General features: G+C 45.6%; 1 protein-coding gene and 1 long non-coding RNA gene across 3 annotated transcripts in view; one reads left to right on the forward strand and one right to left on the reverse strand.

Annotated features, from left to right (window-relative positions):
- LOC308588844 overlaps positions 1-23,707 on the reverse strand; it is a 108,728-nt gene that overhangs the window by 5,247 nt on the left and 79,774 nt on the right. The gene's annotated exons all lie outside the window — the stretch shown is intronic.
- Positions 2,323-21,713, forward strand: LOC308588725 (uncharacterized protein). 2 transcript variants are annotated; one of them, XM_081197354.1, is made up of 6 exons: positions 2,323-3,145; positions 11,889-12,381; positions 12,577-12,658; positions 12,941-13,023; positions 13,954-14,080; positions 19,654-21,713. In XM_081197354.1, the coding sequence occupies exons 2-6, from the start codon at positions 11,980-11,982 to the stop codon at positions 21,162-21,164; spliced, it is 2,205 nt and encodes a 734-aa protein (XP_081053480.1). In that variant the 5' UTR covers positions 2,323-3,145; positions 11,889-11,979; the 3' UTR covers positions 21,165-21,713. The 2 variants fall into 2 exon arrangements, with proteins under 2 accessions (XP_081053480.1, XP_081053481.1); XM_081197355.1 differs by lacking the exons at positions 11,889-12,381; positions 12,577-12,658; positions 12,941-13,023 and having other exon boundaries at positions 2,326-3,145.

Genomic DNA, 23,707 nt, shown 5'->3' on the forward strand with positions numbered 1-23,707 from the left:
GATGGCGAGGCCCCACCTACACCTCCCTCGCAAGCTGCCAGCGTGGAGCCGAACCAAGCCGTTTCAGAACAGACTCAGACCACTCCACTTGCGGAGGCCCCACCCACAGCAGCGGATCCAGGGGAGTTGGTTCCAACGCCACCTAGGGTCGCACCACAGCCTCAGCGAGAACTGTGTGGCCCTCCGGACTTGGCTACCAGTCCCCGGCGGTCTGGCAGAGTTTCCAAGCGCCCAACGTATTTAAAGGACTATGTTGTTGGACAGGTATCACTGTTGGTCTAAGTATGGGAAATGTAACCGATATGCTTTTGTGCTTAATTGAACCATTACGCGTAGTGCTGTATATAAGGAAACCATTACGATTGTAACTAACGCCTTATCTCGGTGGGGAGGGGTGTTATGTAGTGTAGTTTCACCCTGGGCCAACAGGGGGATACTGTATATAGTTTTCACTCAGGTCTGTAGATAGTTTTCACTCAGGTCCGCGTCTGTTGTTTTAGGCGGGAACTCTGGGCTGTTGTGGTTACAATGTTGACAGCCGGCTGCCTATAAATACAGGCCGGCTGAGCTGTTTGCAGTCAGTTCTTTTCCAGCTTACCATAATAAAGAGCTACTTGAAGAAATCGCTGTGCCGGCTGCTATGTCAACCCACGACTTAACACTATTCATGTATGCGACAGCAGCAGCCAGAATTTTACTAGCTCAAAGATGGAAAGGCGATGAAATACCAGCGAAAGAACACTTAATTTTAATATATAAGGAATACAAATTTATAAGCAAAAGAAACAGAGGTGTTATAAACCAGTAAGGGAAGTTGGGGGAAGACATGGAGGGGGGGGTGTTAATTGAAATTGTAAAATGTAATTTGAATGTTTGATTATGTTAAAATTTCTTTAATTCAGTTATGAAAAGTGGCTCCTCTTACTTAAGGGCCCCACAGACCTCATGGGACACCAGAGCAGATTCCCTTGTTGCTTTTTTGAGTCAACCAGCAATGGGGGTTGCATTTCCTTATTTCCAGGAGGGCTGTTGCTAAAGCACACAACATGCTCTTCACACTTAGTTATCTATTAGGAACACAGGCACAAAGAGCGTCTCGGAGTCAGGGGCCAGTCTGGGCCAAAGCGGCCCCCACTGCCCCCACCACAGAGTCCCTGGCACTCCTGGACCATGAGGGATGCCAGCTTTGGTCTTGGACCAAATTGGGGGCCAAACTGTCAGTATTTCATTCTCCCATTGCTAGTGTAACATGATATCCAGGTTTACACCTTCTGTACTGTGTGTGTAAGAATGGAAGTCAGTCTGTAAATCACTTCCGTCCTTTGTTCTCTTTTACTCTGACCGAGGAGGAGACGGCTGTGGAAGACAGCTCACGCCATGTTTCTTTGTTATTTTCTGCTGTAAATAAAGCTTGATGTCACATTTTAACACAGTTTGCAGGACATGGGGACAGGTGAATCCCTGAGCACCTGGCAAGGCTATTCCAAGAGGTTTCTCCTGGATTCCAAGTCCTACTGCAGGGGAGGAGGGACACCCCAGGCCTTGGGGGCAAATCCTGGCCTCCTCCAACCAGAACGTGGCTCCCCAGGCAAAGGAGATGGTCAATATCCAGTTCCATTCCACCCTTTTAAAATTTAAATATCAAAATAGATCCCAACTTTCAGAGCATGTAATTCACAGGAGTGGAAAGACCGCTGCGCTACTCATCGAAATAGGACTATACTTCCTTCTCCCACCTTCAAAGTAAACGTAAAGAAACCGAATTGATCCAAGTCTGCCTTCCTCCACCAACCTCAAGCTTTGCTCTTCAAGCCAAAAGACAACACTTCCCCGTCCCCGGGTGAAACTCCCTGGCCTTTCATTGGTAGAGCCGCCACCACGCCAGTGGCGTTTACCTCAGCGGGACGCAAGGATTGACTGAGCGGGCGGCGAGATGCTTTCAGCCTCGGACACTTGGCGGGTTCTGAAATGGCCGTGCAGGCCAGATTCACGACAATGGAGGGCTGGATTGGGCACACGGGACATGGTTTGAGGACCCCTGGTCTACACTGACTGGGACATTCTGCATGCCAAGCAGATGCTCCAGGGCTCCCCATATTTCACTAGCCTTTCAATTTTATGCTATTAGCAACCGTGGAGATTCCACCTGCCTCTTTCAAAAGGAGAACACTCAACTGATCAATTTAAATAATAATAATAATAATAATAATAATAATAATAATAATAATAATAATAATAATATATTTATACCCCACCCATCTGGCTGGGTTTCCGCAGCCACTCTGGGCGGCCTCCAACAAAATATTATAATACAATAGTCCATCAAATATTAAAAGCTTCCCTAAACATAAAAATAACAACAATCCATTTTCAGTCCATTGAATTAGCAATTAAGCATTTCTGGAAAGGGAAATGGCATACTTTTGTATATTAGCATAAAAAGCATGCATAGGAAAGTATTACTCATTTATGATGAGAATAGGATTTATTTCTTTTGAACCTTGCTTGGCTCCTCCTTGGCAGCCAGTGCGATTGTTTCAGCAGTGCTAGAACTCAGGACCCGCTGCCTTGAGGGACATCTAAGAGCAGTTGGGCAGGGGAAAGGTCTCCCTTGGGAGGTGGTGGACTCTCCTTCCGTGGAGGTTTCTGAGCAGAGATCGGACGGCCATCTGCCATGGATGCTTTAGCTGAGATTCCTGCATTGCTGGGGGTTGGACTAGATGACCCTGGGATCCCCTCCTATCTCTCCACTCCTGAATTCTAGGAGGAGCTTCCTTGCCTCCTGCAAAGCCCTTTTTCCTGCAAGCTCTTCCTCTGGTTTCTGGCCAAGGGAGGGAGATGCTCAGAGTCCAGCCAAGAGCCTCACCCCCAAAAGGATATCTGGGCATTGGCTTAGCCAGGGGGGCAGCTGCCCCCTAAATCCATAAAAAATAATAGAAATCTGAGGTTCTGCCAAGCGAGAGAGGGCTGAGCTGGAGGGACTCGGCATTGCAAGGGTTAAAGGGAAGTGAGCTGCCTTCCTAGAGAGGCCAGGAAGCAAGAGGGGGCCAGGTCCTCCAGAGCCAAGGCCCCTCCCTCCCCAGTCCTTTCCTTGCTTTGGTGTCTCTCCTGCAAGGGCTGCCTCGCTGTCCCCTCCTGGGATCTGGTGAGTCTCCTCTCTCTCTCCCCAGAGGGTGCAGTGGGGAGACGGGGGGGGGGGGTCCCAGGGCTGCAGCAGGGGAGGGTGCCTGGGGGGCCTGATCCGGGAGGGGCCAGGTCTGCCACGCTCTCCTTCCTGGAGATCAGAGGATCCCAAACTCATTTGGCCCTCCGCCCCCCCTTCAGAAAAGATCTCCCTTCTTTAAAGAAAGGAGTCCCTGGGACTTTAACTCTGTGTGACATCGCTCAGCCTCATTGCACGAGAGAGGAAACATCTGCAAGTGGTTTTCCAAAGCTGGACGAGGAGGTGGACTAGCCCCCCCCCAAAAAAAAAAACCCCACGTGAAGGAAGGAAGGAAGGAAAGGTGGGAGAGAAAGGCCAGGAACAAAGAGAGGGATCCCAGCCCCTAGTCTGGCTGCTGCATTGCAAACCAGTTTCCCAGTCGTCTCCCAGGGCAGCTCCCCACGGAGGCCACGGCAGCAATCCCCTCGCACCCAGAGCATGGCATCCCAGGACCACATCCTCTCTGTCCCAAAGGGATTGTTGCTGGCAAAGCAGCCGGAAATGGGCGCTGCTACTCACTGAGCATCAAGGGACCTTGGCATCAATGGCTGTGTGTGTGTGAACAGAATAATAATAATAAATTACCCGCCTAAATATCAAGGGAGATGTCTTTGGCCCTGCCCACTTGGCCCTCAGGGGGTTGATCAGATACATACCTGGCCCTCAGAGCAAAGAAAAAGGGACCCCACCCCAGGAGTCAGTCTGGAGAGTGGCAGAGAGTCCAAGTGCAAGAAAAGGAGACAGAAGCAAGGGGGGGGGGAAGAACTCCTGAGGACCCCCGGGTGAGGACCCCCACTAGAGCCAAGCATCCATTTTTCACAAGATACAAATAACTATCTTGTCAGTCTGTTCTGACTTCATGCATTGACTGGAAGGCAGCAGAAACCAGGTTGATTAATCTCACAGAAATCCCTTCAGTTGCCTCCACATTTTGCAATGCTAGAAGGCTAGAGACTTAGAATCATAGAATCATAGAGTTGGAAGAGACCACAAGGGCCATCGAGTCCAACCCCCTGCCAAGCAGGAAACACCATCAGAGCACTCCTGACATATGGTTGTCAAGCCTCTGCTTAAAGACCTCCAAAGTAGGAGACTCCACCACACTCCTTGGGAGCAAATTCCACTGTCAAACAGCTCTTACTGTCAGGAAGTTCTTCCTAATGTTTAGGTGGAATCTTCTTTCTTGTAGTTTGGATCCATTGCTCCGTGTCCGCTTCTCTGGAGCAGCAGAAAACAACCTTTCTCCCTCCTCTATGTGACATCCTTTTATATATTTGAACATGGCTATCATATCACCCCTTAACCTCCTCTTCTCCAGGCTAAACATGCCCAGCTCCCTTAGCCGTTCCTCATAAGGCATCGTTTCCAGGCCTTTGACCATTTTGGTTGCCCTCCTCTGGACACGTTCCAGTTTGTCAGTGTCCTTCTTGAATTGTGGTGCCCAGAATTGGACACAGTACTCCAGGTGAGGTCTGACCAGAGCAGAATACAGTGGCACTATTACTTCCCTTGATCTAGATGCTATACTCCTATTGATGAGGCCCAGAATTGCATTGGCTTTTTTAGCTGCCGCGTCACACTGTTGGCTCATGTCAAGTTTGTGGTCAACCAAGACTCCTAGATCCTTTTCACATTTACTGCTCTCAAGCCAGGTGTCACCCATCTTGTATTTGTGCCTCTCATTTTTTTTGCCCAAGTGCAATACTTTACATTTCTCCCTGTTAAAATTCATCTTGTTTGTTTTGGCCCAGTTCTCTAATCTGTCAAGGTCGTTTTGAAGTGTGATCCTGTCCTCTGGGGTGTTAGCCACCCCTCCCAGTTTGGTGTCATCTGCATTCATTCATTTATTTACGGCTATTAGCCCATAAAATATGTACAAACATAAAAAAGCACAAAGGCTTAAAAACCGAAATATCTGGCAACAGAAGGTGAACACTGCGATGCAAGGGTGGGTCATTGGGCAGAGCCAAATAATAGGATGTGGCCCGGAGAGCTCCAAGGGACGGTTCACAGAAAAAGGAAAACTGAAGACGAGATCCGACATGCACTCTCATCATAACTGTCCGATTAGATTTTGATGTTGTTGTTGTTTTTTGGTGGTTTTTGCGTGTGAGATAACCGCATTCAGGAATCTCGCCACCTGCAGAGTAACAGAAGGATCTGTATCCTGCAAAAGCAGTGCGGCGTGTGACTCAACAGGCCTGCTAACCAAGCGCAGTAAAGCAGGGCCCAGGAATTTAGTCCTGGCTATGCTATGTAGGGGACAGTTGAACATTATATGTGGAAGAGATTCAACAGTTTTCCCATCACACACGCATAGCGGAGACACCAAACCCTTGGAAAATCTGTGGCTCAGCAGGTTCGATGGAAGGACATTGAACCTTGCACGAATAAATGCAAGTCGGTGAGGTACTGATGAAAGAGATGACATGTATGATGGAAGGTCAAGTGGTGGGGTTATTCCGTGATACCTGGGGGAGCAGACACCCCCACCTCTGGCAAGGTTGTGTTGATTTTCAATGTCTGCTAATCTTTGCTCAATGAGGCTTTTAGCTGAGCGTAAGTTCATCTTTAAGGAGTCCGCTGGGGAGATTCCAATGCTCAGAAGTTTGGCATGGATTTTTCCTACCCACGGATTAACAAATTCGTCCCGCCAGAGGCACTGAAAAAGGTAATGGTCGGGAAGCCTATGCCAGCTGGACAGCCAATAGCCAAAGACTCGCTTCCAGATGACAGTCTCCAATGTTGCAATCCTTAACTCCAGACGTATGGCTGCGTTGCTCACACATATGGGGAGTTTCAGGAGGCGACGGAGAAACTGATTCTGCAATGTCTCCAGCGATGTTAAATTGGACCCAGGGGCCCAGAGCGGGGCAGCATAGCAGAGGGTGGAAACCACTTTTGCGTAGTATACCTTCAATGCAGAGGGGATGTGGGAGGCTCCGTCAGCCGCAAAAAATTGGAGTAGAGCATAAAGTATTGTTTTCCCTTTGTTTAGTAAATACTGTATCTGTGGCTTCCAGCTTAGGTTGTAGTGAAAAAAGACTCCCAGGTATTTAAATTTGAAAACCTGTTCTAATTGGACTCCATCTAACTTCCAGCTGTAAGTTTTCCGAGACCTGGTAAAGACCAGGACTTTAGATTTCCCATGATTAATTGTCAGATGGTTGAGTTTGCAATAAGCCGCAAAAATCTTTAGAGCTCTGCATAAACCGACTCTAGAGTAGGAAAGGATCGCTGCATCATCGGCGTATAGGAGCAAAGGGCAGCGGAAATCGGCTAGGCGGGGGGCATGAATGTTGGCTTGAGACTCATTCAGAAAGAGCTTCATATCGCTAATAAACAGGTTGAAGAGGAGTGGGGCCAAAATGCAGCCTTGGCGCACACCTCTATTTATTGGGACCTCGTTGGATAGGTTTCCCGCAGGTGTGAGTCTCACTCTAGCCGACGACCCGTGGTGTAATTGGGTTATAAGCCATAACAGTCTTCTATCTATGCCCCATCTCTCTAGTTTCTTCCATAGACAGTTTCTTGGGATACTGTCGAAGGCGGCCTTTAGGTCTATGAAAGCGACACATAGGCGCCCCCGCCTCGGGGCAGAATATTTTCTGGCAAGATGATACATAATTACCATATGGTCAGAGGTCGAGTAATTGTTCCTAAAGCCCGCTTGCTCATGGCCAATCAGATTTGAGTCGTTTGCCCAATGAGACAGCTTAGACAGCAAAAATTTTGCATAGATTTTCCCGATGATAGACAAAAGGCTGATGTTCCGATAGTTCTCCGGGTCAGCAGGGGGACCCTTTTTATGGACTGGCACAATCACGGCCTCCTTCCATGACCTAGGGATAAGCCCCGTAGAATTAATTGCGTCAAAGACTTTGGCCAGAATTTCAGCCCACCACCTCGGTTGCGCAACAATAGCCTCAGCAGGGACTAGATCCGGCCTGGGGGCTTTGCCCGTTTTCAGATCTAATATCAAGTCCATTATCAGGTCTGGGTCGGTAGAGGGCCACAGAGGTAGATGGTCGGCTTGGAATTCCGTGGATGAGTTGGATTCCTCTGCCAAGGAAAAATATTTACTCAAGAATTTTTCCCATGTGGGCGCAGGGATAGTCGTCAGTGGGTACTTCCTTCCTCTTATGTTTATCAGAGCCCAAAATTCCTGTGGTCTGCGGGATTTAGAGGCCGCTATCAAGGCTCGCCAACGCTTTTGATGCCACTCGCGTTTGGCCAGCTTTAAAGTCTGTTTGTATGCTCTTTTGGCTTGTAAATAGGAGGATGGTAGAGCTTGGGCATTAGAGTTTTTGTATTCATTATAGATGGAACGAAGAAGGGATCTTGCTTGTTTGCAAGAGGTGTTAAACCAAGGGGCCCCAGCACTGCAATGCGCCACTTTCGCCTTTTGAGGAGGTGATGTAAAAAAGGTGGTAAGGTTTGTTGTAAGAAGGTTAAAAAGTTTCAAAACCGAATTGGAATCTTGTAAATCAGTAGTTATTTGAGGTAGATAGGCAGTGATTTCCCTATGGAAAAAATCCTGGTATTTTTGGGCTACAGCCTCCGACCATTTGATCCCTCTTATTTGGACCGATGATGAGGTTTCCAGAAGAACTGAGTGTTTATAGTCCTTCTGGCGCCGGAACAATGACAAAGTGGTCACTACTGGGAGGTGATCACTGAAATGTTGATTTTCAACTTGGAAGGAAAGTACATTAACGGCCAAATTTGCGGAGATCAAGAAGTAATCGATAACACTGTTAGATGTTGGTCCCAGGTGAGTGAACTCCCCCGGTATATCGGGGGGGAAGGTGCCGTTCAAGAATACTAGATTCAAGCGAATGGCCATTTGGTAAAGGGTCACTCCTGCTTTGTTTACTCTGTTGTCCTTTGAAGTCCTAATTCTGGTATGTTCCAAGTCAAAGTTGTCCAAACATGGGGGAGTCCACCATTTGGACTTAGTTAGTAGGTCCCAATTAGTGGCAATACGAGCATTAAAATCTCCCCCAATTAAGGAATACGAGTTAGGGCATTTGGTATGACATGACAATAGGTGATTTTCAAATGATTCCCATCTCCAATCAAGATCAGGTGCTGAGCCTTCGGGGGGGAGATAAACATTAGTAATTAGTAATGAGGACTTCCCTTCTGTGATCAGTCCAGATAGAGCAAAAGGCGGGGAAGCCCGTACCAGAGTGAATTTGGCGCGAAGTTGGAGTGAGATCCCAATCAAAAGACCCCCTTTGGGGCGACCTCCTTTCAAGGAAGGGGAGGCCGGAAGTGTTAGAAGATCGAAGCCATCTATGATAATCTCTTCCTCATCCCACGTTTCTTGGAATAGAATGATATTAAATGAGTTTATGTACTTCCTGAATTCGGGGTCTGATTTTTTGGTTCTCCAACCAGCGATGTTCCAGCTAAGTATTGATAATGTCGGGTCCTTGTGCTGTCCCGGTAATTGTCACTTTGAGTTGTTTAATGGGTTCTTGGAGGTAGAACGAGGACCTATAAGAAAATCGGTAATTTTAGTTTGTGTGGATAAGGTCTTCTTCTGTGTTGATTGAGTCCATGATTTGGTAACATTAACAGGCAGGAAGGGTTTTGCCGGGGAGGAAGAATTAGGCAAAGTTGGTGAGGTTGGATGCTGTTCATTGAGGTGAGTAGTAGCAAGTCTTTGATGGGCTATACTAGTAGATCCGTCGGAGTTGTCAGTCTTAACCAGGGTAGCGCTAAGAGGTGTTCCAGCCATCACTTGTAGTTGCTGCGCAGATGGGGAAGAATTATCACGCAGATGTATAGAAGGACGTGAACGTGGGGATGGTGCATGCGTAGTCATTTCCTGGTGATCTTCAGGCAGGGATGATTCTAGCTCAGGCATTGAGGCAAAGGAATCATCAACCTCCATATTTTGATTGGACATAAGGTCTGAAACGGGAGTATTGAGTTTATCAACTTCCTCCACGGTAGAATGGTGCTGTTGGTCAGCAGGTGACTGCTGATTCAGATCAGTAGGGGGTAACAAAGTAACAGGTTGAGAGATTATCAAGGTATTTGATGGAGACGCCTTGTGGGACGTGGAGCACCTGCTCTCCTCTCTCATCGGCATAGAGGGGTCCCCTTGCGATAGGAGTCTTTGTTTGAGTAGATCCAATCTATCGAGAATAGCCTGCTGTTCTTCCGAAGGGAGTTTTCCATAGGAGGAGATAAGATTTCTCTCTTCAGGGATATTCCAATCACCGCTTGCAATTGGATCACTCCTCAGCTTAGCTAGATGGTCACTTGCGGTCGCAGGTGGAACAGGGGGTATCCGGCTAGGTGTTTTTCCCTTTATTATAGGGACAGAGGAAGGAAACAGGCGTTCATTGCCGGTTAGAATGTTGGGAAAAAGAGGTTTAACACTCGTGTCCTTAAAGACTCTTGTTGTTACAATCTCCCAGGGTGCCAGCCGATCTTTTTGTCTTGCAAGAAGATGTGGGATCCTTGCAGATTGGAAGGAGAGCATAAATTTCCTTGGCCAGGGCGTGGCATTTAGGGGTACTACAGATAGAAGATCTATCCGGGAAAAAGGAATATTTAACAAATCACGTAGGTACCCTTTAGCCATCATCAGGTTATTCCACCTAAGTCTGGGGGCGTCACGGGAAAAAATGGATAGACATATTTTATTACGTTGAAAAATCAAGGATTGCTTATTCCTTTGGGGCAGTGGTAGCCTGCATCTTGAGCCCTTAAGGAGAGATTTCTGGTCAAGTTGTCTCTTTAAGGTACTCACAAGCTGCACAGGAGATTGATGCAAATTAGATAGCTCAGTTGAGGAAGGTAGATGAGCTAGAAAGGCCCGTGTAAGTTTATTCAATGACGAAGAAATCTCCTCCAATTCCTTGAAGATGAAGCTTAAAGTCCTGATTACCAGTTGTATTTGATCAGGTACTAATTCATGGGCAGTTTGCCCTAATGCTTCCCGTTTCAGTGACGGAGGTGTAATTAAGGTATCAGGGAGGAGGGTTTCCCTATGGCTTCCATCCCCCGCTGGATCAGCTAGCTTTTCCAACTCTCCTTGATCATGCAGTGGCCAAAAGCGGTTGTATGTTTCGACCGCAGAAACAATTACTTGCTCCGTTTTGCTGTTATTGTTAGTAGATGGTGGGGGAGATTCAAGTTTTGACTGCTTTGCTCTTGGAGGTGAACAACTTTTCTCAGCAGATCTTGGTCGCTTGCCATGACCCATTTGTCGCTGTCTCACTAACTACGAAGGTTCAAAGTAGAGGTAAACGGAGATAAAAGAGATAAAAGAGAACTTATCTTTATGGACGCAACTCCTCTGCTACTCCTCGTCCACTGCTCAACATAACCCAGTCTTCAAGACGGCGTTACTAATCAGCAGCAGGCTTTCTCAGCAGGGGGTTTGAATATCCTTGTTGATACGTATATGGCCCCGACAGGCCAACCATAGAAGTAAAACGATTAAAAACTTCCAACAGAGGTAAAATAATTTAAAAGTCAAATAAAAACAGCTATAAAGACGGCTGTAAAAGGCTATAAAAGGCAATAAAAGGTTTGTAATCCGGAGGGTTCACGAAGGAGAAGTTGTTACAGCCGCCATCTTCTTTTCCCCTCCGTTCATTCGGTGTCATCTGCAAATTTGATCAGGATGCCCTTGAGTCCATCATCCAAGTCGTTGATAAAGATGTTGAATAAGACCGGGCCCAAGACAGAACCCTGTGGCACCCCACTAGTCACTGTTCTCCAGGATGAAGAGGAACCATTGATGAGCACCCTTTGGGTTCGGTCAGTCAGCCAGTTACAAATCCACTGAGTGGTAGCATAGTCAAGACCACATTTTACCAGCTTCTTTACAAGAATATCATGGGGCACCTTGTCAAATGCCTTACTGAAATCAAGGTAGGCTATATCCACTGAGTTCCCTTCATCTACCAGGCTTGTAATTCTGTCAAAAAACGAGATCAGGTTAGTCTGACATGACTTATTTTTCAGAAATCCATGCTGACTATTGGTGATCACAGCATTCCTTTCTAGGTGCTCACAGACTGTTTTCTTAATTATCTGCTCCAGAATCTTCCCTGGTATTGATGTCAGACTGACTGGGCGGTAATTATTTGGGTCCTCTCTTTTCCCCTTTTTGAACATAGGGACAACATTTGCCCTCCTCCAGTCTGCCGGGACTTCGCCTGTTCTCCAGGAATTCTCAAAGATGACTGCCAGTGGTTCTGAGATCACATCTGCTAGTTCTTTTAATACTCTTGGATGCAGTTCATCTGGCCCTGGAGACTTGAATACATCTAAACTAGCCAAGTATTCTTGTACTATCTCCTTAGTTATTCTGGGCTGTGTTTCCTTTGCTGAATCATTTGCTCCAAATTCTTCAGGTCGGGCATTGTTTTCTTTATCGGAGAAGACTGAGGCAAAGAAGGCATTGAGGAGTTCAGCCCTTTCTGTGTCCCCTGTTTGCATTTCACCATCTTCTCCTCTGAGTGACCCCACTGTTTCTTAGTTATTCTCCTCTTCCTGCTCTTTCTTTTCAAAAAGATAGCTCATGGTATGGGATGCTGTGCAATCCTGTCCTGGTTCCCAGCAAGACTCATCCATGCTTGCTCAGGGAACCATCCTACCTCGCCCCCCCCCCCCCGGCCTACAAATTCTGTAACAGAACAATGTATTTGCTTTGTAGGATTTCCTTGAGCTTTTCATTACGACAGACAGAACTTGGCAGAAGTCCAAAGTGTTCCTTCCGATCTCTCAGAGGCTTCCTGAGAGCACAGATGGATGAGCGAGACTCAGCTGGCCCTGGAACAGGAAGAGACCATGGCAGCCAAACTGGGAGAAGTGGAGTATTCTGGGAAAACCTAGTGCTGACAATCCTGGGTGAGGAGGACACCCTCCGCTCAGAGGTGCAGAGCCAGCAGTTGAGGCAGTTCTGCTGCCAGGAGGCCAAAGGACCCCGAGAGGTTTGCAGCCGACTCTACCACTTTTGCCACCAGTGGCTGAAGCCGGAAAGGCACACGAAAGCTGAGATGCTGGACCTGGTGATCTTGGAGCAGTTCCTGGCTGTCCTTCCCCCGGAGATGGAGAGTTGGGTGAGGGAATGCGGAGCGGAGACCAGTTCCCAGGCGGTGGCCCTGGCCGAAGGTTTCCTCCTGAGTCAGGCAGAGGAAAGGAAGCAGGTGAGAGAGACTTTCCTCTGGATACTCCCAAGGGGCTCCAAACAGGACAGAGAACATCCCATAATGCTCTGCTGATGGCCCGTCCTTTTTATGGGAAAGCATCCATGGAATGAGATCTCACACCCTTCAAGTCTTTGTCATTCTCTTTCTAGTATTTCTCACCATTCTCTGTTTTGAATCCTTGTTTATTTTCAGGGAAAGGATCTCTTTGCAGAAATGGACCTGGATTCCTGTGAGGCAGAGAGGCCTCCGTCGGACACCAGAGAGAGGCCACTGGGTAAGGAGGAAGGTGGTTTTTCTCTGTTTGGTCTCATTCTGTTGGATTTCCAACTCATCTGGGGGTTCTTTTCATCTTGTTTTGGGGAGACAGTTGGGAACAAGGGTCCAGAGGAGGGGAGATGTATTTCTGCACAACTAACATATGAAATGGGCACAAACGTCCAAATGCTCTGAGCAGGTAAGGCTTTCTCAAAGGCCCATCTGTAGTAAGAGATGCCCTGTTTCACCTGTGAGAGAAGCAGGCACTCCTGGCATCCTGATCACCTTTTATCTCTTGCAGGTGACAGAATGATGCTGGCAAGACCTCCTGATCCGTCTTTTCATGGGGACAGAAGGGAAGCAGCAGCTGTGGAACCAGATCAGGTCAGGGGAAGCTGCCTTATGGGGACAGAGGCCGAGGGATGGGGCAATGTCATGCACTGGTTGGGGACAGAGGAATGGTGGGAGGAGGCACCTGGGGAACCAGGATGGAAGATTGCTGAGAGCCCAAGAAGTAGAGGGATGGGTGGTCAGAGGGGGAAGAGGGAGAAGCCTGGGAAGAGGAGGTGTCAGAAGCTGAAGGGGTTACAGGGCTTTGTGACCTGGGAGACTCTGTGGCAGAATGCAGTGCAGAATCAGAGGCAGAAGAGGAAGGAGGCGAGTGGGAGAGGAAGGTCAGGAGGCAGAGGTGAGTCAGGAGAAGGAAGAGCCACAGGTGGCTCCCTCTCCTTTTGCCAGAAGCCCCCCTCCCTGCTTGTCTCTCAGAGCCAGGAGACCCCCTGCAATGCAGGAATCTCTGCTAGATCATCCAAGACAGATGGACATCCAACAGAGGCTTATTTGATTTCTAGATTGATCACTGAATGCTCAGATTGGTTTCTAAGCAGTGGACAAATGAGGACAAATAGTGGCCTGGATTCACCTAACCAGCCCCATCTACTACAAAATTTGGCTTGCCCCCCATTCCTCCGCCCTCCATGCCCCCATGACCCCCTTGGATTTGACTGTAGGGCATTGGGAGCTAAGTCCCCAGAACAGCTCACGAGGAGAGGAGAAAGTGGATCCTTCCATTGGGGAAACTGGAATACTTGCGTAGGCAGAATGACCTGAAAAACACAGTGTGGAGTACCACCTATTTGCACAAAGATGAACACCCATAATTAAAACGCAGAATAAAATAAGCATCCATATTTATAATGTGCAGCAAAGCAATCCTATTGAAACAACACCACTATTAACAGGAAGAACACAACAGGGCATTGTGTAGCAGATCATATTTCTGTCTCAGAGGAGAACATTTCCGGTTTCTTTTAGGGTCCAGTGTGCTTTGAAGATGTCGCTGTTCGTTTCACGGATGAGGAGTGGGCGTTGCTGGATCCTGAGCAGAGAGCTCTGCATAAGGACGTCATGGAGGAGAATCGTGGGATCGTGGCCTCTCTTGGTAAGGCTCCCTGTGGGATCGTCATATCTGCCTGGAAATTAAAAAAATACCTCAGTGTGACCAACCTCATATATTTTCACAGAGCTCAACAGCGCCCCCTGTAACACCTGGGAACCTAACACCCCCACAATAAAGAGTAAATTACAGTTTTTTCTTTGAACAATCTTCCTCAAATTATTCCTTTTTCTACCACGATTGAGTTAGGATATTGATGTTCCTTTCCACCTAAACTGATGTGTGAAGCTAGCGTCTGTCACGTTTCTGTTTACATTTCTGTTTACATGGGAAATTCCGTTTGTGTATAGCTTTTGCCTCATGCTTCCTGCTCTTAGACATGAAGGAGAGCAGACATGTTTTTCTTTGTCTTGATCTATGCTGAATATACTGCTTGTAAATATGCTTTACACATGCCTCTGTCCACCCTTCTTTTCCCCCAAAAAATTTTTATTAGTTTTTACAATATCAGTGACAAACAAAAACGTAAAACAAACAAAACATAACAAACATAAATCATAACCTTATTGAAAATAAGTTATTTACTTTGTAAAACGACTTCCTCGTTTCCCCTTAGTTGAATTTCATTGCATATCCTTATAACGGTTTTCCAAATCCCAATTTTAATACCCTTTAAATTAAACATTAACATCTTTAAATCTTCTCCTTCTTGTATTAAACATATTATTTTATCAGTCAACATAAATACAATCCTAAGCCCATTAAGTATCTGGACGCTATTTCCAGTTATTTTAGCTTAACAAATTTAGCTAAATAATCATTAAATTTTTTCCATTCTTCGTGGTGTTCTTCCTCCTTCTGGTCACGGACTCTTCCGGTTAGATCGGCTAGCTACATAAAATCCATCATCTTCATCTGCCATTCTTCTACTGTTGGTAATTCTTGAGTTTTCCACTTTTTAGCTAACAAAATACGAGCCGCAGGTGTTGCATACAAAAACAGATTAACATCTTTATTGGGCAATTCCGAACCTGTTATTCCAAGAAGAAAGGCCTCTGGTTTCTTTATAAATGTATATTTCAACATTTTTTTTCAATTCATTATAAATCTTTTCCCAGAAGTCTTTCACCTTGGAGCAGGTCCACCACATATGAAAGAATGTTCCGTCCTTTTCTTTACATTTCCAACATGTATTATCACAATTATGATACATCTTTGCTAATTTTACAGGAGTCAAATACCATCTATACATCATTTTCATAATATTTTCCTTTAACAAAGTACATGCGGTGAACTTAACCCCTTTCTTCCACAATCTTTCCCAGTCCTGAAACATTATGTTATGTCCTAAATCTCTTGCCCAATCTATCATCATCGATTTAACTTGTTCATCTTTTGTATGCCACTCCAGCAAAAGCTTGTACATTTTAGATAAGTTTTTACCTTCAGTATCTAGCAACTCCATCTCCAACTTAGATTTTTCCAAGGCAAAACCATTTTTCTTATGCAGTATATACAATTCGTTAATCTGGTGGTAATGTAGCCAATTTTGCTTATCTTTAATTTGCTCAAATGGTCCTAATTTATAACCTTCCTCTTCCTCTATTAATAAGTCATAATATCTCAACCATTTGGTATCCATATTTAATTTTTTCTGGGCCTTTGCCTCCATTGGTGAAAGCCATCTGGGTGTCTTTCTTTCTAAAAGGTCTTTGTATTTTATCCAAACATAATACAACGATTTCCGAATTATATGATTTTTAAATGCTTTATGGGCTTTTAATTTATCATCCCACAAATATGCATGCCAACCAAACACATTATCAAATCCCTCCAAATCTACTAAATCTGTATCTTCTAATTTCATCCATTCTTTAATCCAACAAAGTGTGGCAGCTTCAAAATAGATTTTTAAGTCTGACAGAGAGAATCCCCCTCTTTCTTTGGAATCCGTAAGTAATTTGTGTTTAATTCTGGGTTTCCTCCCCTGCCACCCTTCTGTCGCAAAGTGTTAATTACTCTGCTGATTAGAGGGTGCTCCACCTTCTGAAGAGTTCTGAAGCCGCGGGTCGCTGTTTGATGCTGTTCCGCGGACCAGAGTTTGCCCGGTTACCGGCCGGTGGGCTGGAGCCAGTTGGGAGCCTGCCAAATGCCCCCGTTTCCCTTGGACACATCCCAAGAGATTGGGCTGGTCTGAACTTCCCAGGCCATCTTCACTGTCAGCTTCAGAATTGTTAGGAAAGCTAAGTAGCTTCAGGATTTTGTTTTTGCTCCTGTCAGTCTTGGGTTGACCAAAGAGACGACTGGCAGCGAAGCTCAGGTGCTGCCAGCCAGAGAAGAAGCAGGCCTAGGGAGAGGAGAGTTAGCAGCGGAAGGCAGAGAGGAGGGGGAGAGCAACTGTCATCTGAGCTCTGAACAAAGGGGAGAAGAAAAAGAGAGACAGAGTGACAGACAGCTGCGTGAGAGCTACAGAAGTGAGTCAGACGCTGGAATGCAGGAAGCATTCTCTGCCCAATTTCGTAGGATCTGAAAAGTGGTCCAGCACAAAAGATACTGGAAGAGAAGGTGGGGGCTTCCGTGCTGGGGAAGGGGGAGGAGCTCAGTCTGGGCAACTCCATCTTGTGGGGAGGACGATGAGTAGAGGAGCTCCATCCAAGTTTGTTGTTTTAGCAATAAATCTGAAATTACCGTATTTTTTGCACCATAACACACTTTTTCCCTCCTAGAAAGTAAGGGGAAATGTCTGTGCGTGTTATGGAGGGAATGCCTATGGGTGGCATGCCTACGGATTTTCCTCCTCTAAAAACTATGTGCGTGTTATGTTCGGGTGCGTGTTATAGAGTAAAAAATATGGTATTAACAGCCAGAGTCATCTCATGTTTGTGGGAGAGACCAAGCCATAACAAGGACTGACATTGGAGATGGAGGGGATGCCATGACTGGGCCAAACAAAATCCATCCCAGAGAAGAGCTAGGCTTATGGAATCTCAGGTAGTAGTAGCAGTGATGATTATTATGATGATTATGATACAGTGGTACCTTGGTTTACAAACTTAATCTTTTCCGGAACAGAACTGTTCTTAAATCGAGGTACCACTGTAGTAATAATAATAATAATTTTTATTTCTACCCTGCCCATCTGGCTGGGTTGCCCCAGCCATTCTGGGTAGCTTTCAACACATATATAATCATGAAACATTAATAATAATAATAATAATAATAATAATAATAATAATATGATTCCATATAAAAAGAACATTAACTTTAAAATGAACAACTTATACTAGTGGCCAAAATTGTGGAAACCTTTTGTGAAAAGTGTATTTCTGAGGTTTGATGGCTCATAACACCACTTTTGTGTGGAGTAATACCATAAAATTATACAGCAATGGGAAGATAATGTAATGAAGAATGTAATGCAATGACTTTAATGAAGGAGTATTTATTAGAACAGCATTCATAAAGAAAACACGTGAAACCTTTGGTAACCTTTACGGCCTTACAACATTACGGCCTTACAAAGCCTTCCCCATGAAGTGAACCAAGTTTTTAGTTCTGCAGATGTAAGAATGTCAAACCAAGACTGAATTATTGTCTCTGTTAATTGAGATTTATTACTGGGTTACTTCTGACTAAGAAGTTTCTTTAGTCGGCTCCATAGATTTCCGATTGGGTTAAAGTGTGGGCTATTTCCAGGCCATTCCAGCAGTGGAATAGGATTATCTTGAAAGCACCATTTGCACACAGCAGCAACATGACATGCAGCTGAATCCTGTTGAAATAGAAAATAAATATATAAATAAATGCTTCAGTATCTGGGAAAAGATCACCTGTGGAATGCTTCAGTTTGGGCTAAAGTATTTCATTTATGTATTTCGCGGCTTTTACATTCCTATTAATGATGCAAATTCTGCCCACACCTTTTGCTGCCATACAACCCCAGATCATCACACTATGTGGGTGTTTCACGGTCAGTGTAATGCAAGTCGGATGTACCGTATTTTTCACTCTATTGGATGCAGTTTTTCCTCTCCAAAAATTGAGGGGGAATGTGTGTGCGTCCTATAGAGCAAATGCAGGCTTGTGCCATAGCCGCGTGCAACCCCTCCGGCTGCACGGGAGAGGCTGCACGGGGCTAAAGGGGAAGCCAAAACAGCGAGCGGGATCCATCCCGCTCGCTGCCTTGCCTTCTTCCATAGCTGCGCGCAACCCCTCCGCAAGGAGAGGCTGCGTGGGGCTATGGCTTCTTTAGCCCCACGCAGCCTCCCCCGGCAAGGAGAGGCTGCGCAGGGCTAAAGGGGAAGCCAAAACAGCGAGCGGGATCCATCCCGCTCGCTGCCTCGCCTTCTTCCATAGCTGCGCACAACCTCTCTGGCAGGGAGAGGTTGTGTGCAGCCTGTATGCTGCTCTTTGGGGCTGGGGGGGAAAATATTTTTTTCCTTGATTCCCCCCCCCCCCCTAAAAACTGGGTGCGCCCTATGGTCCAGTGCACCCTATGGTGCGAAAAATACAGTAAATCTTCTCTGATTCTTCTTGTGTATTTCATGCCGTCACTACCAAGCAAGGAGATTTGGGTCTCATCATTCGAAATAACACTATCCCATTGTTCCTCTGTCCAGTTAACCATCATCATCAACCTTTTATTCGACCGTCAGTCAGAAAAAAGTACATTTGTCAAGACACAGTTAAAAGCTCCAGGAAGATTTTAGAACTTAGCCAACACTAAAATGGGCTAAACAGATAGCCCCGTGCTGTCCAGTTAACAATGGTTTAATCTTTTCAACCTTTGCTTCAGAGATAACAATGGCTTTTTCCTTTGAATTCTAGCCTTAGACCAGTCCTTGCACTCAACTTCACATTAAATGGCTCCATGTCATCTTGTATACACCCAGATGATATTTTTCTGTCATGTAGGGACAGTCTCTATTCTTCGATCGTCACTTGCCTTTGTGCACCTTTTCCTGACTTTACCACTCTGATTTTGTAGTGATTGAGTCTCCTTATACCTCTTCCAAAATATAGAAAGGCCAGCTTTGGTTATGTTTCACCCAATCTCACTTCTAATTTCTTCATAACTGTAGCCTTTTTCACTTAATAGTACTATTTTATATCGCTTTCTGGGTGACCAGTCAACTCTTTGTGCCATTTCTATAATTTTATTATGTTTTGCAACCTCACTAAATGAAAGAACCCAAAAAAACCAACCAACTTGTTAGCAATCACATAACACACTGACAAAAGTCAACCTAAGCAAGTTGTGCTTCCTTTTTCTGGTTATTTGGCTACAGTGTTTGATAGAATACGGATAATTAAACAAACTTTGTTGAACTGCATTCTTGATTAAATTATATTTCCATTGATATATAATTTTATAATATTACTCCAAAAGAAGTTGACTTTTGAGCCATCAAACCTCTGAAATACACTTTTCTCCAAAAGGCTTCCACAATTTTGACCACTACCGTATATCAAACAAAGCAACATTCAACAACACATCAGAATCTCATAATAAATATGTTGGTTAATGACAAACAACACAGGTAATGACCCCCCCCCAATTCCCATCAGTTCTTATCCATTTGTTCCTGAGGCTCTAACCCCTTTTGTCTCCATTGCAGATTGTGATGAATCAGAAATCGAGAACATAGGTGAACACGATAAAATCCCCAGAGAGGAGAAGCCACGTAAAAATTTAGAGTGTGGAGAAAGCTGCAGTCAGAGCTCCCATTCCACGTCCCATCAACAAAATATCATTGGAAATAAACTCTATCAGTGTGTGGAATGTGGAAAAAACTTCAGTCGGAGCTCCTCTCTCACTTCCCATCAAAGAATTCATACAGGGGAGAAACCCTATCAGTGTGTGGAATGTGGAAAGAGCTTCAATCACACCCGTGATCTCACTTCCCATCAAAGAATTCATACAGGGGAGAAACCCTATCAGTGTGTGGAATGTGGAAAGAGCTTCAATCACACCCGTGATCTCACTTCCCATCAAAGAATTCATACAGGGGAGAAACCCTATCAGTGTGTGGAATGTGGAAAGAGCTTCAATCACACCCGTGATCTCACTTCCCATCAAAGAATTCATACAGGGGAGAAACCCTATCAGTGTGTGGAATGTGGAAAGAGCTTCACCAATAGCTCCTCTCTCACTTCCCATCAAAAAATTCATACCGGGGAGAAACCCTATCAGTGTGTGGAATGTGGAAGCAGCTTCAGTCAGAGCTCCCATCTCGCTTCCCATCAAAAAATTCATACAGGGGAGAAACCCTATCAGTGTTTAGAATGTGGAAAGAGCTTCAGGAAGAGCTGTGATCTCGCTTGCCATCAAAGAATTCATACAGGGGAGAAACCCTATCAGTGTGTGGAATGTGGAAAGCGCTTCATGAAGAGCTCCCATCTCACTTCTCATCAAAGAATTCATACAGGTGAGAAACCTTATCAGTGTCTAGAATGTGGAAAGAGCTTCAGTCAGAGCTCCGATCTCACTTCCCATAAGCGAATTCATACAGGGGAGAAACCCTATCAGTGTGTGGAATGTGGAAAGAGCTTCAGGAAGAACTCCCATCTCACTTCCCATGAAAGAATTCATACAGGGGAGAAACCCTATCAGTGTGTGGAATGTGGAAAGAGCTTCAGGAAGAAGTACATTCTAACTTCTCATCAAAGAATTCATACAGGGGAGAAACCCTTTCAGTGCATGGAATGTGGAAAGAGGTTTAGTCACAGCCATAGTCTCATTTCCCATCACATAATTCATACAGGGGAGAAACCCTTTCAGTGCATGGAATGTGGAAAGAGGTTTAGTCACAGCCATAGTCTCATTTCCCATCACATAATTCATACAGGGGAGAAACCCTTTCAGTGCATGGAATGTGGAAAGACCTTCACTCATAGCTCCTCCCTTACTTCCCATCAAAGAATTCATACAGGGGAGAAACCCTTTCAGTGCATGGAATGTGGAAAGACCTTCACTCATAGCTCCTCCCTCACTTCCCATCAAAGAATTCATACAGGGGAGAAACCCTATCAGTGTGTGGAATGTGGAAAGAGCTTCAGGAAGAAGGACCAACTCACTTCCCATGAAAGAATTCATACAAAGGTCGGGAAAACCATTATACAGGTTTAGGAGCCAGGAAATCCGCACCTTTATTACCTGGCCTTTGGCTGATTGACATCTAATGCCTTTTTAACATGTGGTGTTTTGTGTTTGTATGTTGTAACCATCCTGAGACCTGTAGGTGTAGGAATAGGCACCAATGCTTAAACACCCAGGTGTCTCCCCCCCCCCATAAAATATTTAAGGAGCCCTGTGGCATTTGCCCTCCTAGGTGTATGACATCATACTAGGTCATAAGGAAGGTGTTAACTAAGTGTAAAATGATTAACCAATAGGAACCAAAGGGAAGGAGTTAGAGTTAAAGTTGTTAAGAAGTGAGTCTGGAGTTAGAGAAGGAGGGAGGATAAGTCTGTGGGTTGGGCTCGTCTGATATGAGAGAGTGCAAGAACCTGTTAAGAGGAGTCAGTTAAACAGTTGGGATAATCAGTGAGAAGGTATTAGGAAGGTATAGGCCGGTAAAGAAACTAAGGTTAAGAAACTGACAAGAAAAATTATCTGAAACCATAAACTTGTTAATGTGTATAAAATAAAGTTGTTTATTTGGTTTAATGTTAACAAGTGTCTGGACTCAGTGTGTACCCGAGAGAAATGGGTTGGTGGCAGCGGGGAAGCGATCACAGTGGTGGCACAGGGATCAATAGACCGTCAAACGTCCGGGGACCCTGTGTGGTCGCCACAAGGCCACCCCCATGTTTTGTTTTGTTTCTTCCCCAAACGCAACCTTTTATTCTTCCACAACTTACCATACAATTTCTCTTTCAATTTGCCCTCTTAAAATTTTTTTAATTTAAAAAAAAACAACACACAAAGTTCACGAAGAAAACAAAATACAAAAAAATACAAATACCATTGGTCCTGCTAGCTGGGGGTGATGGGAGTTGTAATCCAAAAACAGCTGGAGACCCAAGTTTGCTTTAAAGGGAAAGTAGGCTGGCCCTGTGACACCCTCTGGTGGACAAAAGCACTGCCCCAGAATCTGAACCACCCCCAGTACTGCTAATTGGAATTAATAGAGCGCAAAACTGAAGTTTGATTGGCACTTCAACCTCTTAGGAGTTTCCAGGTGCTTTCTGCGCCACCTAGAGTACCCACAGAATTGTGGCTTCTACTGGCAACACACAGAGGAGAACAAATGAAAGACAAACACAAGGGGCAGGAAAAAACCTGGAAAGGGCCATACCAAATGGACATCTTGTGTGAAGAGGTCACTTGCCCCACTGCTGAACAATGCCACAGGTAGAGGAGATGGAATGCTAGAAGTGTCTCTGGGGCAAGGGGAGCTGCTGGGAAAGTGAACTGTGGGCTCAAAATATTACTTTTTTAAAAAGTCGCTGCCATTATAGGCATTGCCATTCAAATGGTGTACATGCATCATGTGATTGATTGTGCAAGGCGGGCCTTAACTGGCCCCCCAACAGTAATTTATTCAAGTCAGCACCACTGGGTTGTGTGGTTTACAAACTAAATAAATACATAAATCTCCTTCCTTTGCACATGTCAATATCCTCATTTATTATTTTTAAAATTTATTCACCCTTCATCTGAAGATTTTGCAACATACAGGATGAAAGCATGGCTTTCTCAAAAACAAGTCAAGCCAGAGAAATCTCTCCTTTTCTTTTTTTTGGATGGAGTTACAAACTTTGTTGAACAGGGGACTGCTGTGGAAATAGTGCATCTTGATTTCAGTGAGGCTTTTGACAAAGTCCTCTGTGAGATTTACCGTATCTTTCGTCCTATAGGATGCACTTTTTCCCCTCCAAAAATGAAGGGGAAATGTGTGTGCGTCCTATGGGGCGAATGCAGGCTTTCGCTGAAGCCTGGAGAGCGAGAGGGGTCGGTGCGCTCTCGCTCTCCAGGCTTCAGGAAGCTATCCGCAAGTCTAGCAAGCCCAAAAGCTCGGGGGACAGTGGGGGAGGCGCAGCGCCGCCACCCCGCTATTCCCTGACCTGATCTGGAGGCTGGCGGGGGGGAGAAGCAAGCTTGCTTCTCCCCCCTGCCAGCCCCACAAGCTCGAGGGATAGCGGGGAGACGGAGCACCACCACCCCGCTATTCCCCGATCTGATCTGGAGGCTGGTGGGGGGAGAAGCAAGCTTGCTTCTCCCCCCGCCAGCCCCACAAACTCAGGAGACAGTGGGGCAAGCTGTCCCTGAAGGCAGAAGAGGGAGACGGAGCGCTCCCTCTCCCTCTTCTAGCTTGGGGATGGCTGCGCAAACCTGGGGGGGAAATAAAAAAATTTCCCTTGATTTCCCCCCCAAAAAACTAGGTGCGTCCTATGGGCCGGTGCGTCCTATAGGGCGAAAAATACGGTATGTGAGGAAGCTGGTAAAATGTGGGCTGAATGAGATATATGTCTTAGGACATCAAACTGTGAAAGTGGATTTTAAACTGACTGAAGAGGTTTTATGCCCTTGGTAATTTGGTCTCTTAAATCTACCTCTTCGCCTTCCGTTTCTGTGCGCTGCTCTGGTTCGCCAGAAGCGGCTTAATCATGCTGGCAACATGACCCGGAAGCTGTACGCCGGCTCCCTCGGCCAATAAAGCAACATGA

This window comes from Podarcis bocagei (assembly GCF_964188305.1).
Source record: "Podarcis bocagei genome assembly, chromosome: 6".
NCBI lineage: Eukaryota > Metazoa > Chordata > Lepidosauria > Squamata > Lacertidae > Podarcis > Podarcis bocagei.

Excerpts from the sequence above, each read along its gene's own strand:
- LOC308588725 (XM_081197354.1), top strand. The coding sequence starts at position 11,980 with ATGGATGAGCGAGACTCAGCTGGCCCTGGAACAGGAAGAGACCATGGC. Across the intron at positions 12,382-12,576 it reads AGGCAGAGGAAAGGAAGCAG|GGAAAGGATCTCTTTGCAGA; the intron begins GTGAGAGAGACT and ends GTTTATTTTCAG. Across the intron at positions 12,659-12,940 it reads CACCAGAGAGAGGCCACTGG|GTGACAGAATGATGCTGGCA; the intron begins GTAAGGAGGAAG and ends TATCTCTTGCAG.